General features: G+C 41.5%; 1 protein-coding gene across 4 annotated transcripts in view; it reads left to right on the forward strand.

Annotated features, from left to right (window-relative positions):
* Positions 1–14,084, forward strand: part of cabin1 (calcineurin binding protein 1) — a 487,520-nt gene that overhangs the window by 109,067 nt on the left and 364,369 nt on the right. For all 4 annotated transcript variants that reach the window (XM_043716137.1, XM_043716140.1, XM_043716138.1 and 1 more), the window contains 3 exons: positions 468–638; positions 10,958–11,047; positions 12,704–12,855. In XM_043716137.1, coding sequence (XP_043572072.1) covers positions 468–638; positions 10,958–11,047; positions 12,704–12,855 — 413 coding nt within the window. The remainder of the gene's footprint in view (positions 1–467; positions 639–10,957; positions 11,048–12,703; positions 12,856–14,084) is intronic.

Consider the following 14,084-nt stretch of genomic DNA (forward strand, 5'->3'; position numbering starts at 1 on the left):
ACCTGCTGTGCTTTTCCAGCACCACACTCTCAATAGTGTGATATGGAACTTTGTTGAGTAGGAATTATGGAATTCGAGACGTTTGATGAATCAAATTTATTTTAACTTGAATCAAATTTATTTTAACTTGAATCACATGGTGTGGGTATTTTTAAACTAAATTTTATGGCTAAGATTGAATATTAGTTTTAGAAATTTCCTTCTCAGTGTTTGTTTGTCACGTATGTTTTATCTTTCATTTCATGTTCCGTTCATTATCTGACTCAGGGACAGGCAGTTAATATACTGGTGACTTTCCTACCAACATTGACTTGTAACTAGGTGACTTAAAGTGATCTGTGTCTTCTCATTCAGTGTGGAAATATGTTTGGGTCAAAGAGGGGCAGTTGTGGTTTTGCTATTTCAGATCACAGATGATTTACAATGTTCAGTGAGCTTGTGGTCACTGTCTTTGTTGTGCATCACAGATGGAAGAGCGAAGGGACAGTATGCTCGAGACAGCTAAGCAATGTTTTCTATCAGCAACACACTGTGAAGGAGATGGCGATGAGGAGGAGTGGCTCATTCACTACATGTTGGGCAAGATAGCAGAAAAGCAGAAACAACCGCCAAAGGAATATCTGGAACATTACAAGCAGGTCAGTGGTTCCTTGTACAATATTAAATTTTTCTGACATCGGAGGATTCTCAACTTATTATATCTAAAGAACACTGGGGCTACATCAATAAAATTATGAGTGATGGCATGACTTGCCCAATTGCTATGTTTGTAATAGGACTTGTTTATGATGGCCTGGTGCACTAGAAGTGGGAGAGCCTGCTCTAGCCTATTCATTTAAGAGGTTGCTCTCGAATACCAGTGGGATCTAGATAATCTTGTTGTTCAGAGAACAGGCTAACCTTTAGAATTTCACAGCAAACTGGCGCAATGCTTCATAGCATCTTTTTTTAAGTGTGTTTGGATGAAATATTATGTCTGATAGATGCCATGCCTGAGGTCCTTACCTTTTTTCTTTACAGTAAGTTGTCAGATGCATACAAGCTCATACAAATCTTCTCAAAACTCGCTCATACAGTACAATGTCAACAACATCTATCAAACTCATTAAATCTTGTAATCTTGATTTATTCAGGTATGACTCTGGAGTAACCTTTCCGTTTCTGCACATGTGTATGTTCCCTACACCTAAATTGATAAAGATTCTCAGCAGGGCCATTTCAGAGGAGCAAAATATTAAAAGGCTGAGAACACAGTGGTTTAAGTTAACAAGGGATGGTGGGTGATGTTGTGGTCATATTACTAGACTTGTAATTCAAAGACCAATCCTATAAGGACATGCATTCACATCTCGCCATACCAGCCAGTGGAATTTCAATTCAATTCATTAATAAATCTTGAATTTAAAGCTTTTATCATGGTGATGATGGTAATCATGGGATTCTAATTAATTGCTATTAAAACCCACCTTTTTCATTAATTTCCTGGGCTGCAGATGATTCCAGATCCACTAAGTGGTTGCCTCTTAACTGCCCTCCTGAAATGACCTAACAAGCCACTTTATTCATGGACATTTAAGGATGGGCAGCAAATCTGGCCTCGTCAGTGGTACCCGTAATTGTTCCCAAAAAAATGCAAATAGCCTAACTGTATTCTTGGTTTTGGCAGAAATCGAACAGTGAAGATACATTGTCTTGGTGTTTTTTATTTGAATCCCTGTTCTGCGTGCCAGACCAAAGAGGTTCTTAAACATGTTGATCTTGATTATTTTTAAAATTTCCATAAATTGGACTTGACAAGGGCTAAAATTCAGCTGCAATCTTGTGCTACAATAATGTTTCACTTCTGAAATGGTAATGGTTTCTCTAACCCCTCATTTTATTGAGGCATCCTCATCGAAGTCGATCTTAGAGCAAACAAAAATGACACAATGAGCTGTTGCAAGTCAAGTAGTATCCTAAAGTAGGATTTTCAGCAGCTGCAAAACCGACTAATTGAAGTTGAATTGCAGGGAGATTAGAATTTATTCCCTTTACTATAGTAAGCATCATTATGAAGAAATACAGGACAGCAGATGTCTTGCTTCAAAGTCTCTGCATATGGTGCTATCAAAAGTTCAATGAAAATGACTTCTGCATTTATTTTCTAGTTAATTCCTAATTCAGTTAATGAGGTATTTACATGCAAAAGGATGTCAATGTGAGCTGTCAGGGAAACTTGCTCAAGAAGACTGTAAGTTGATAGGTGTGTCTAGTGAGAGACGAAACTGAGTTGCGTATCTGTCCAAGCATTAACTCGAATGTGGGATAGAAACTTAATAGGATGTTGGGGGAATTCCTGACCTTTGTGTAATTTACGTTTGTTCAGTCAAAACATACCCAGTTTTAAGAAGAGGTAAAGCACTCAAGTTCATCCTTTGATAGATTACCTGTATAATGGACAAGTTGATATCTCAATTCTGTGGGTCTCCAGAATTACATTCAACAATTTTTTTGAACCCTGATTTTAATAGCTTGGAAGAAATACTGTGGTGGCAAGGGGACAGAAAGAATTCGGGTTGGGAGACTTCAATATCCACTATCATGAGTGGCTAACCATCACCAGTACTGACAGAGTTGGTCAAGTCCAAAAGGACATTACTGCTATACTGGGTCTGCTGTAGGTGTTGGGTGAAAAAAGTACTTGCCCTCATTCTCATCACCTAACCTGATGCATCTGTCAAGACAACATCAGGAAGAGTGAGCACTGCAATCTGTATGGAAGCAGAGTCCTGTCCTCACATTAATGACACCCTCCATTGTGCTATGTGCTATGACTACCATAACTAAATAGGTTAGATTTTGAACACATCAAGCAACTGAAGACTGGGCATTCCTGAGGTATTTGGATGATCAACAGTACCAGATTCCTTTTGAATCATTCATGGATGTGGCTGCCCCTGGCTGAGCCAGCATTTACTATTCAATCATAATTGTCCTTCAAGGAAATGCAACTGCAAAGTCTGGCATATGTCTCATTCTCCCATCAAACACTGGTTCACTTTGGTTCAATGATAAGCACAGGAGGACATGCCGAGGGTAGGACCAGGCATACCTAAAATAGAGATGAGGCTGCAACACGGGATTACCAAGGTGTCAATTAGCATATGCAGCAAGTGCTCGACAGATAATTCAACAACCAAAGGGTCAGATCTAAGCTCTGCAGTCCTTCCACATCCAGTTGTTAATAATGGTGGGCAATTAAACAACTCACTGGAGAAGGTGGCTCCACAAACCTCCCCATCCTAAATGATGGGGGAGCTCAGCATATAATAAGGCTACAAAAGATAAGGCTGAAACATTTGCAACAATATTCAGCCCAGCAGTGACAAGTGGCTGATCAATCTCAGCCTCCTCCAGAGTAATAGAGTCATATAGCACAGAAAAGACCCTTCAGCCCATTGAGTTCTCAGGCATCACAGATGTAAGTCTTCAGGCAATTTAATTCATTCCACATGATATCAAGAAACAACTCAATACACTAGATGCTGCAAAGGCTCTGGGCCCTGACAAAGTTCCAGCTGTAGTCCTGAAGATTTCTGTTCTGGAACTCGCTGTGGCCCTAGCAAAACTGTTTTAGTGCAGCTACAACACTGGCATCGACTCTGCAGTGGTTAGTGTTAGGGTTTCACAGCTATGTCCTGTGCACAAAAAGCACATCCATTCAATCCTGCCCATTATGCTCCATCAGACTACTCTCTATCATCAGTGAATCAGAAGGGAGACAATGGCTTAGTGGTATGATCGTGAGACTATTAATCTGGAAACTCAGCTCATGTTTTGGGAGGCCAGGTTCAAGTCCATCCACACCATATAGTGGTATTTGAATTGAATTTTTAAAAAAAGTCTGCAACTTAGTGGGCGGCACGATGGCACAGTGGTTAGCACTGCTGCCTCACAGCGCCAGAGACCCGGGTTCAATTCCCGCCTCAAGCGACTGACTGTGTGGAGTTTGCACGTTCTCCCCGTGTCTGCGTGGGTTTCCTCTGGGTGCTCCGGTTTCCTCCCACAGTCCAAAGATGTGCAGGGTCAGGTGAATTGGCCATACTAAAATTGCCCGTAGTGTTAGGTAAGGGGTAAATGTAGGGGTATGGGTGGGTTTCGCTTCGGCGGGTCAGTGTGGACTTGTTGGGCCGAAGGGCCTGTTTCCACACTGTAATCTAATTTAATCTAATCTAATCTAATCTAATCTAATCTAATCTAATCTAATCTAAGAATCTACTGATGACCATGAAAGCATTGTCGATCGTCAGAAAAACCCGTCTGGCTCACTTGGTCTGATTTACACATGACTCCAGATCCACAGCAATGTGGTTGACTGTCAATTGCCCTCTGAACTGGCCTCGTAAACTACTTAGTTGTTTCAATTGCAATGAACTTTCAACAAAGAAATGCAACCAACAGGCCACTTGGCACTGGAAAAGACAGCAGCAGAAACATCCCTGTCAACCCTGCAAAGTCTTCCTCCCTAACAAATGGGAGCTAGTGCCATAAGTGGGAGGGCTGTCTCACAGGCTAGTCAAACAACAGCCTGACATAGTCATAGTCACTGTAATCATACCTTACAATGTTTCAGACACCACCATCGCCATCTCTGGATATGAGCTCTACCACAGGTAGGACAGGCCCAGTAGAGGTGGCAGCACAGTGGTATACAGTGGGAGGTGGTTACCCTGGGAGTTCTCAACATTGACTCCCGTTCCCATGAAGTCTCATGGTATTAGTATAAACACGGACAAGGAAACCACCTGCTTACAACGTCTTCTCCTTTGGCTGATGAATTGGCGGTACTTCATGTTGAACAACAGTTAGAGGAAGCACTGAGGGAGGAATGGGTGGTGGTGGGGGTTGGAATTCAATGTCCACCGACTGAATGTGTCTCAGTAGCAGCATTACTGATTGGGCTGGTCAGGTCCTAAAGGATATAGCTGCTAGACTGGGTGTCTGGCAGGTGGTAAGGGAACCAACATGGGGGAAACACATACCTGATCTCCTCCTTACCTGTCTGCCAGTCAATGACAGTATTGGTAAGAATGACCACGCATAGTCCTTGTGGAGACGAAGTCACGCTTTCACATTGAGAATAACCTTTCATTGTTTTGTGTGGCACTATCACCGTGCTAAATGGGACAGACTTTGAGCAGATCTAGCAACTCCAGACTGAGTATCCATGAGGCACTGTGGGCTATCGTCAAAAGCAGAATTGTACTCCAACCCAAACTGCAACCTTGTGGCCCAGCATATTCCCCAATCAACCATTACCACCAAGCCCAGGGATCAACCCTGTTTCAATGGAGAGTGCAGGAGGGCATGCTAGGAGCAGCACCAGGAATACCTAAAAAAAGAAGTGTCCACCTGATGAAGCCACCAAACAGGACTACTTGCATGCCAGACAACATAAGCAGCAAGTGATAGATTTGAGCTAAGTGATCCCATGCCAATAGACCAGATCTATGCTCTGCAGTCCTGCCGCATTCAGTTGTGAATGGTGGAGGACAATAGAACAACAGATATCCCCATCTTCATTAATGGGCATCAGCGCAAAAGATAAGGCTGAAACATTTGCAGCAATCTTCAGCCAGAAGTGTCGAGTGGATGATCCATCTCAACCTCCTCCAGTGATCCTCAGCATTACAATTACCTGTCTTCAGTCAATTAAATTAAATTCATTCCACACGATATTAAGACTTTTGCTCCAGAACTGGCCATTCCACTAGCCACGCTCTTCCAGTACCGTTACAACATTGGCATCTACTCTGCAATGTGGAAAATTCCCCCGGTATGTCATATCCACAAAAAGCAGGACAAATCCAACCCGGCCATCAGTGTACTCCTGATCATCATTAGTAATGTGATGGAAGGCGTCATATCAGTGCTATCGAGCAGCACTTGCTCAGCAGTAACCTGATTGATGCTCAGTTTGGGTTCTGCCAGGGCCACTCAGTTCCTGACCTCATTACAGCCTTGGTTTAAGCACAGATAGAACAGCTGAATTCCAGAAGTGAGGTGAGAGCGACAACCCTTGACATCAATGCCACATTTGATCGAGTCTGGCATTAGAGACTAGAGTTAATAGGAATTGGAGAAACCCTGTGCTGTTTGGATTTAGACTTCACACCTCGGAAGATGGTTGTAGTTGTTGAATGTCACTCATCTCAGCTCCAGGACATCACTGCAAGAATTCTTCAGCCTAGTATCCTAGGCCCAACCATCTTCAGCTGCTTTATCAATGAGCTTTCCACTATCGTAAGGTCAGGATTAGGGATGCTCATTGTACAATGTACTGTACCATTTGAGTCTCCACACATGCAAAAGCAGTCTGTGTCCAAAATTGGCAACACCTAGTGACTATCCAGCTTGAGCTGACAAGTGGCAAGTGATATTCACATCACAAGAATCAGGCAGTGTCCATTTCTAACAAGAGAGAATCTAACCACTGCCCCTTGACATTCAGTAGCTTTAACATTGCTGAATTCCCCCATATCATCATCTGAGGATTACTATTCACCATAAACTCAGCTGGATAGATAAATAAGTACTGTGGCTACAACAGCAGGTCACAATGTATGATTCCTTCAGCAAGTAACTCTCCTCCTGAGGTACAAGTCAGGAGAGTGATGGCATTCCCTCCACTTACCTGGATGAGTGTAGTTCCAATAACACTTGAGAAGCTTGACATCATCCAGGGCAAATCATTCCACATGATTGTTTTGTGATGTGTCATACCCTCCCTCCACCACCACCAACAGTCCAGAACAAACGTGTACTATCTGCAAGACGCACTGCAGAAACTCACCAATGTGTCTTAGGCAGCACCTTCCAAACCTGTGCATATTTCTATCTAGGCAGCAAAAACATGGGAACACCACCACCTGAAAATTCCCATCCCCACCACACCCCATCTTGACTTGGAAATACAGCAAATTTTGTTTTAATTAGCACCTTAGGAACTGGCACTCAATAAACCGGCAAAAATTATACACCTCAAATATTGCAAAGTTTGCAGTACTATTCTGTCCAGTTATTATAGTTCTTTATTTACCTCAATATAAGTATACTTGTTCAATCGAATGGCCACATAAAGTATCAACAGTTGATTTAATTTCGAGTTAATTTCTCCATAAATACTGCATCAAGTCCCAAGTTGTCAGTTGAGGGTGCAAGCGAGAAGGGTCCCTGCTGGTAAGTTTTATTTCAGCCAAAGTTGCATTATTATTTAACTGATGTTGTAAATAAAGGATACCAGTGATGTGTATGACCCTTGCATTATATTTCTATTACTTAGTGTGTATTTTTACATTGATTATGATGACCTCTTAATCAACTGGAATATTTAATCACCTGGCACACTCATCATAAGTTTGCTATATACCACTTCATTGTCGCTCAATCAAAATCCTGGAGTTCTCTCTGTAACGGCATTGAGATGGTCGCTAGACCAATGGACAGTACGAGGCATCTGCTCATCACCACGTTGTCAAGAGCAATTAGGGATGAGCATTAAATAATGGCTTCTGACCAGCTGTGTCCACATCTCCTGCCTGTATTTTTAAAAAATGCATTTTTGTTTTGTTTGTATAAAATTCACTGTGCTCCTGAGCTGCCCCCTCTTCATGTCACATCAATAATCTGGCCTACCCAGGCGCAGGGAATGTGGCAATGTTCCCATCCACCACCACTTTGTTCTAGTTTCTCAATGCTTCATTTACATGATAATTTGTTACAGTTATTCCTGTCACTGCAATCTGATGTTTGACCCCATCTGAGGCAAACCAGTTATATTAGAAATACTAGAAATAGACACAGAAATAGGTCATTTGAATCTTTGTCTCTGGTGCTTTTCTGTTCATGAGAACTGGATTTGATTCACTTTTTCTCTCATCTGAGTCTTTATTATACTTCTTGAAATATTGTTTTTGAAGCAGCTATCTAATTCTCAGTTTCTCATAGACTTTGCCCTGGGTTCGTGGCTGAGATCCAGTCCAAGCACCATTATCCTGTGAATATTTTCTTCTAACTTTCATTTACTGCGTTTTGTTCCAACCTTAACTTTGTGCCCCTTGCAATTGTCTCTACAACCAGTGGAAGTAACACACCATTGTTTAAATTTTTTGTATCTTAAAGAGCTTTATCAAGTTGCCCATCTTGGCTCCCTTGATAAATCTCTAATGTCTTAAATCACTTTACATAATTGTAACCTCTCATCTCTTGTAACATCCCAATGAACCTATTCTCATCCCACAATTCTCAAACTGGGGTTCATGGACACTTTGTAGGGGATCCATGAAAGAATGTATTAGTGAGAGTCATTTTTGCACTGTAGGGCATTGTTGTGATTTCCTTTATCCACTCAAACAGAATAACCAAGAGCCCATGCACTGGGCCTAGTGCACTCCCACGCTTCGAGAGCTGATAAGAGATTGTGTTTGGCAAGCTTCAAACTTTAACTGAGAATCCCACAAGGGGAGATGATTGGTCCCAAAGGCATCAGGAATGGATGCTTGTGACTAACACTGGAGGAAGGGTGGGAAGATGCCACCACATTAGCCTTGTCCAGGGTCCTAGAATGACTTTTTCATGGTGAGCTGGGAGTAAGGTAACTGGAGTTGAAGTAAAGCTGTTCTATTTACTGGTTGTGTCCTGATGGCAGCAATGCCTGCCTGTGAGGCAGTGTAGCAGTGATATTCCACTGCATCCAGGCTACTAACCAGCAGACTGAGAAGAAATTTCCTAAAGTATGCAATGACTGTGCAGAGCAAGCAGGAGGTGGAGATTTACACTTGCTGTGCAATATTGTGAAGAGTGCTACACACTTGAAAGCATTCAGAACACCATGCCTGGTGTATCCTGAAAGGTGCTTTTAGGTCTGTCCCGGCGTTTGAAGTGCATTTTCAATGTGACCTTCATTGCATTCTCCTGGGTCTAATTTATATTTGTTTAACCTATTTTTATAATCAGCCTGTTCAGAGATATTATTACACACTCCTGGAACAGGAGAGATTTGAACCCCGGGTGTTTCAGCCTAGAAGAGAGCCCCTTCCCTGGGTCTTATGGGATTTGAAGGATTTTGGGCGCAGGTGGGAAAAGGCCAAAGTTGAGGCCAAAAATCAGGTTGTATTAAATTGTGGGGTAGTCAGAACTGTGAAGGATGAACTGGTGTTGACCATGCTCCTGCTACAGTTGATGCAGACCATCTTGGTTCTCATTTGAGGTTGAGAATAACATGGCCACCCCTGATAACCTCCAGGTGAGAACTGTAAAGTTTAGGGCAGATATATAAACCTTCAGAGTTGTCAAATTTAACTCACGGCGCAAGTGCTACTTAACTCTTCAATTCCTATCGTGTTCTTGTCTTTCTTTCAGGACGTTGGGGAAACTCCCGCATTCAAAATTAATTTGCAAATTCCACATTAAAATTATTATGGACTGATTTTAAAATATTGAAATTGACAAGCTCCTTATGTACTGCTGTTAAATGTGGAAGTCTGGGTTGGAGTCAACTTCGTGAAACATTCGCTTTTCCTTGTTTCAACATTCCATCAACTTTTGTTTAGAAAAACTTGCTTCAAAATTTATCCCAGTGTGACAAGTGGACTTGATTATCTCTCTCCAATTTTTTACAAAATTTTGATTAGTCAGCAGTATGTTCCTTTATATTTGTTCATGGGATGCGAGGCTCTCTGGCAATGCTGCTATTTATTGCTTATCCTAAATTTCCCACGAATGTGGTGATGAACACACAGTACTGTTAGGGAAAGTGTTCTAGGATTTTGACCAAGAAACAGTGAAAGAATGACAATATAGCTCCAAGTTGGGACTGTGTGTTTCCAGTAGGGAACCTTCAGTTCTCAGTCTAGATTAGAGTGGTGCTGGAAAAGCACAGCAGTTCAGGCAACATCCGAGGAGCAGTAAAATCGACATTTCGGGCAAAAGCCCTTCAGGAATTCAGGCAGAGAGCCTGAAGGGTGGAGAGATAAGTGAGAGGAGGGTGGGGGTGTGGAGAAAGTAGCATAGAGTACAATAGGTGAGTGGGGGAGGGGATGAAGGTGATAGGTCGGGGGGGGGAGAGGGTGGAGTGGATAGGTGGTAAAGAAGATAGGCAGGTAGGACAAGTCATGGAAGAGCTTCAGGGCAGAGGAAATGACCTGGGAGTTGCAGGGGGAGAGGGACTCCCTGAGATTCTTGAAGAGAGAGGAGGAAAGCTTCTTCAAGGTAGGCATCCTTGCAAGAGGATTCGCAGTAGGGTTAAAATCAACTAGGTAAAAACAATGTTGAAAAATGTGATGCTGGAAAAACACAGCAGGCCAGGCAGCATCCAAGGAGCAGGAGAATTGAAGTTTCGGGCATAAGCCCTTCTTCAGGAATGATCTGGGGTTTGGGACTGAGTTAAGGTGGGGGGAGGGGAAATGAGGAAGCTGGAGAAATCTACATTCAAAACAATGACTGCAAATGTTAACCTTCAGTTCTCAACAATGTTCTGCCCTTTTCTTGATCAGTCACCATGCTGAGCTAGAAGTTTGTGGACTCAAACTTCATGCCAGAGCATGTAATTTTGGCTGACACTTCACTGCAGTACCAGGGGCTGCTTTGTTGTTGGAAGTGCCCTATTTCAGGTGAAGCTTTAAACTGAGGGTGCATATGGGAGATTCCATGGCACTAGTCAATGAAGTGCGAAGGATTGCTGTTGTCCAGGCCGACATTTATCTTTCTTCAAGTCACTCAAATAGATTAGCTAATCATAACTTTATTGCTGTTTTTGGAAGTTGCTGTACATAACTGGAGTGCTGTATTTCTCCACATTATAATGCTGACAGTGCTTTCAAGTACATCAGTTATGGTTAAAACTTAGGGTGTCCCGAGTCATGAAAGGCATTCTCTAAATGCGTTTTTCATTTTATAATCTGCACTGCTTTCTGTACAGGCGGCGCATAACCTACATGAAGATGCAGCACATTATCCACGGAAGATCCATTACCACAATCCACCAGATCTGGCTATGGAAGCTCTAGAGGTACTGAATCAAATGAGCCAAGCAAGATGTTTAGGCTCTGAGTACTTGAATATCTCCTGAGACTTAAAAAGTGATTGATTGTTTCAGGGTATAAATAATTCTCCACTTCCAGTAAGTGTGGGTTAGAGGTACAATGATATGGATTGCATGCAAGACTGCTAATTTTTGTTTTTAATTCACTCATGAATTCATTCAATTAGTAAACAATTTTTTAAAGCATCTTTCATTGTCACCACTTCTGGAACATAAATCGATCTTCTAGTTGCCCTATGTCATATGCTGAATGAGCTTTGACTTCAGGAATCCTTTGCCTTTTATAGTCTTTGACTTGAGAGTGTGGTGCTGGAAAGACACAGCAGGTCAGGCAACATCTGAGGAGCAGGGGAATTGACGTTTCGGGCATAACCCTTCATCAGGCTTATGCCCGATACGTCGATTCCCCTGCTTCTCGGATGCTGCCTGACCGGCTGTGTCTTTCCAGCACTACACACTCGACTCTGATCTCCAGCAGCTGCCATCCTCACTTTCTCATCGTCTTTGACTTACCTTAGACAATTGAACAAAAGACATAGCATGATTGGACATTAAAAGCAAAAGAGAAAATTGAGAATTAATTTTAATAAAGATCAGAAAATTTCACTTTTACCTCAATAGAATGATTCTTTGCGAAGTTTGTTACCTCCATTTCTCCTTCATGCAATGCTTTTGCAGGGTGAGGAATTTATTTGCCTTCTATTTAGTGACCTTTTTATTTTTGTTTGTTTTTAATGGTTCAACAGTGCCATCATTTTGTGAAAGAATGGAGGAACTTGAATTGATTTCAATCTTCATAGAAATTGACAGACTTCAAATGTAGTTTTTTCACTATGATACTGGGGTCAACACTAAGGAAACAGTAATTTCAGCTTGGAATCTTGTGACCAGAAGCCAGAAGAATGCATACGATTGATGTGAGGAATTCCAAACTGACTGCAAAACCTTTTATTTGATTATTTATACACTTTCCTTTAAGGAGAACTTGGAAAAACATTTTTAATAGTTAGTTTTTGACTGACTTCAAACCTTGGTCTGGCTGCATCTCCCCTATGAAGTAATTTAAGATTTTTCAAGCAGCAAACGTTTCAGGCTGCTCACTAAATAACCTATGCCTTAAGGGAACCCCGTGCAGATAGGTAATTACAGGTCATTGTAGCCAGAATAAGACAGTATTTTGATCTACAGGCTGAGGATTAAAGGTGCTGATGCCAAAGTGGGGTTGAGGCCACATTCAGATCAACCATGGTCTTATTGAATAGTGGAGCAGGTGCAAGGGGCAGCTGAATGGCTACTCATCCTGTTTCTTATCCTTCAGATCCTGATTGTAAGTTAGAGGATAGTTATTTTTTTTTGGTCCCTGGCTAAAAGACCACATCATGACATTACTGCTTTTTATTTTCATTTGAGTCGAATTTTTAATAAATGTTAAAGTTTGTTTATAAATATCTTCAGTTTACTGATTTACCTTATTTAAATCCCTAAAAATGGGTAAGTGTTAGGCTTCAAGCTTGTCGTGGATGGATTTGACTGTGTGTCTAAATAAACTTGTTTGGGTAAAGGATATTTATTCATTTCAAATGTAGGATTATCTATTGTTGTAACTTCGGTGTTGATGTTCAGGTCTACTTCAGGCTTCATGCCTCGATTCTCAAACTGCTGGAGAAGGATGAAGTGACTGTGGACTGTGAGATGCTATTCAGCTACATTAAAGAAGCAGCTCAAGGGCCTTTTGCCAGCGGTGAAGAGAAGAGTACCTTTAAGGTCACTGAGAAGTAAGTTCTGTTAAGTTCAGTGGACTATAGTGATGAATTGTGTATAGTTGTTGGTGACATGAAGTCAGAGCATTATAGTTGGAGACCCTGATGTTCAGAGTTTGTTTTACTTTGATAGTTGACAAAAACTGCTTCCTTTTCACAGTCATAAATGTAACTGTAAGAAATAGGAGGTGTACACCACTGACTGTTAAAGCCTGCTCCATCATTTGTCATTCATTAAGACCCTGTCCACCTTCTCGCTCAACTCCACCTTCTGTCAATCTACTGAGATTCTTTGATTCTCTTGGGTTACAAATGACGATTCATCTGTACCTTTGGATATTACTGGCTGAGTATCTGCAACTCTGTGTGAAGATATTCCTCCTTATTGGAGTTCTAAATGACTGGTCCTTTATTCTGAGAATATGGTCCCCAGTGCATGTTGACCCCTTACCCCTCACCACCACAACTAGCAATATCTGTCCTGTCAAGTCCTTTAAAAAGTTTTAAAAATTTCAAACATTCAATTAGATCACATCTTAATCTACTAAACTCTAGGGAATATTAGGCCTAGTTTACTTAATCTTCCTCATTGCACAATGCCCCCATCCCAAGAATTACCTCTATCCTTACTGACTTGTATTGATCCCAAATATTTTGATTTTAATATTCTAATCCTAGTGTTCAAACTTATCCATGTTTGTATCACTGTAACCTCCTGCAATCCTCTGTGAATTCTGCTTTCTACCAAATCTGACCACTGGTCTGTCCCCCACTTCCTTTGCTTCACTGTCAATGGACATGGCTTCAACCTTCTAAGGTGTAAGATCTGGAATTGCCTTCCTATACCCCTTGGCCTCTCCACTTCTCTCACACACACACACACTCACACTCTCTCTTTTTTATTCTAATGTCGTCTCCTTCACTTGCTATATCAATGCAGGTTGCTCTTTTCAACAAATTAGAGAATTTGAGGTGGACCTAAAGCTTGGAGTCCTTAAATTCTTGAGATCCATTTGAAATTTTTAGTAGAAAACTGAAGACCTCGGCTGAAGTATCCCTTGGCATTGTTCAGATGAGTTGGAGGATGAACTGTTCTATAACAGTAGGAGAATTGGGGCGTGCAGGGCATTACCCAGAGCTTTTGGTTTATGGTAATCAAATAAATCAAATTCAGTTCTGAATAAAGTCATATTGAACTCAGAGTGTTAACTTGATTTATCCAGACATGTGGCCAGACCTGTGGA

Source organism: Chiloscyllium plagiosum, chromosome 25 (assembly GCF_004010195.1).
Source record: "Chiloscyllium plagiosum isolate BGI_BamShark_2017 chromosome 25, ASM401019v2, whole genome shotgun sequence".
NCBI lineage: Eukaryota > Metazoa > Chordata > Chondrichthyes > Orectolobiformes > Hemiscylliidae > Chiloscyllium > Chiloscyllium plagiosum.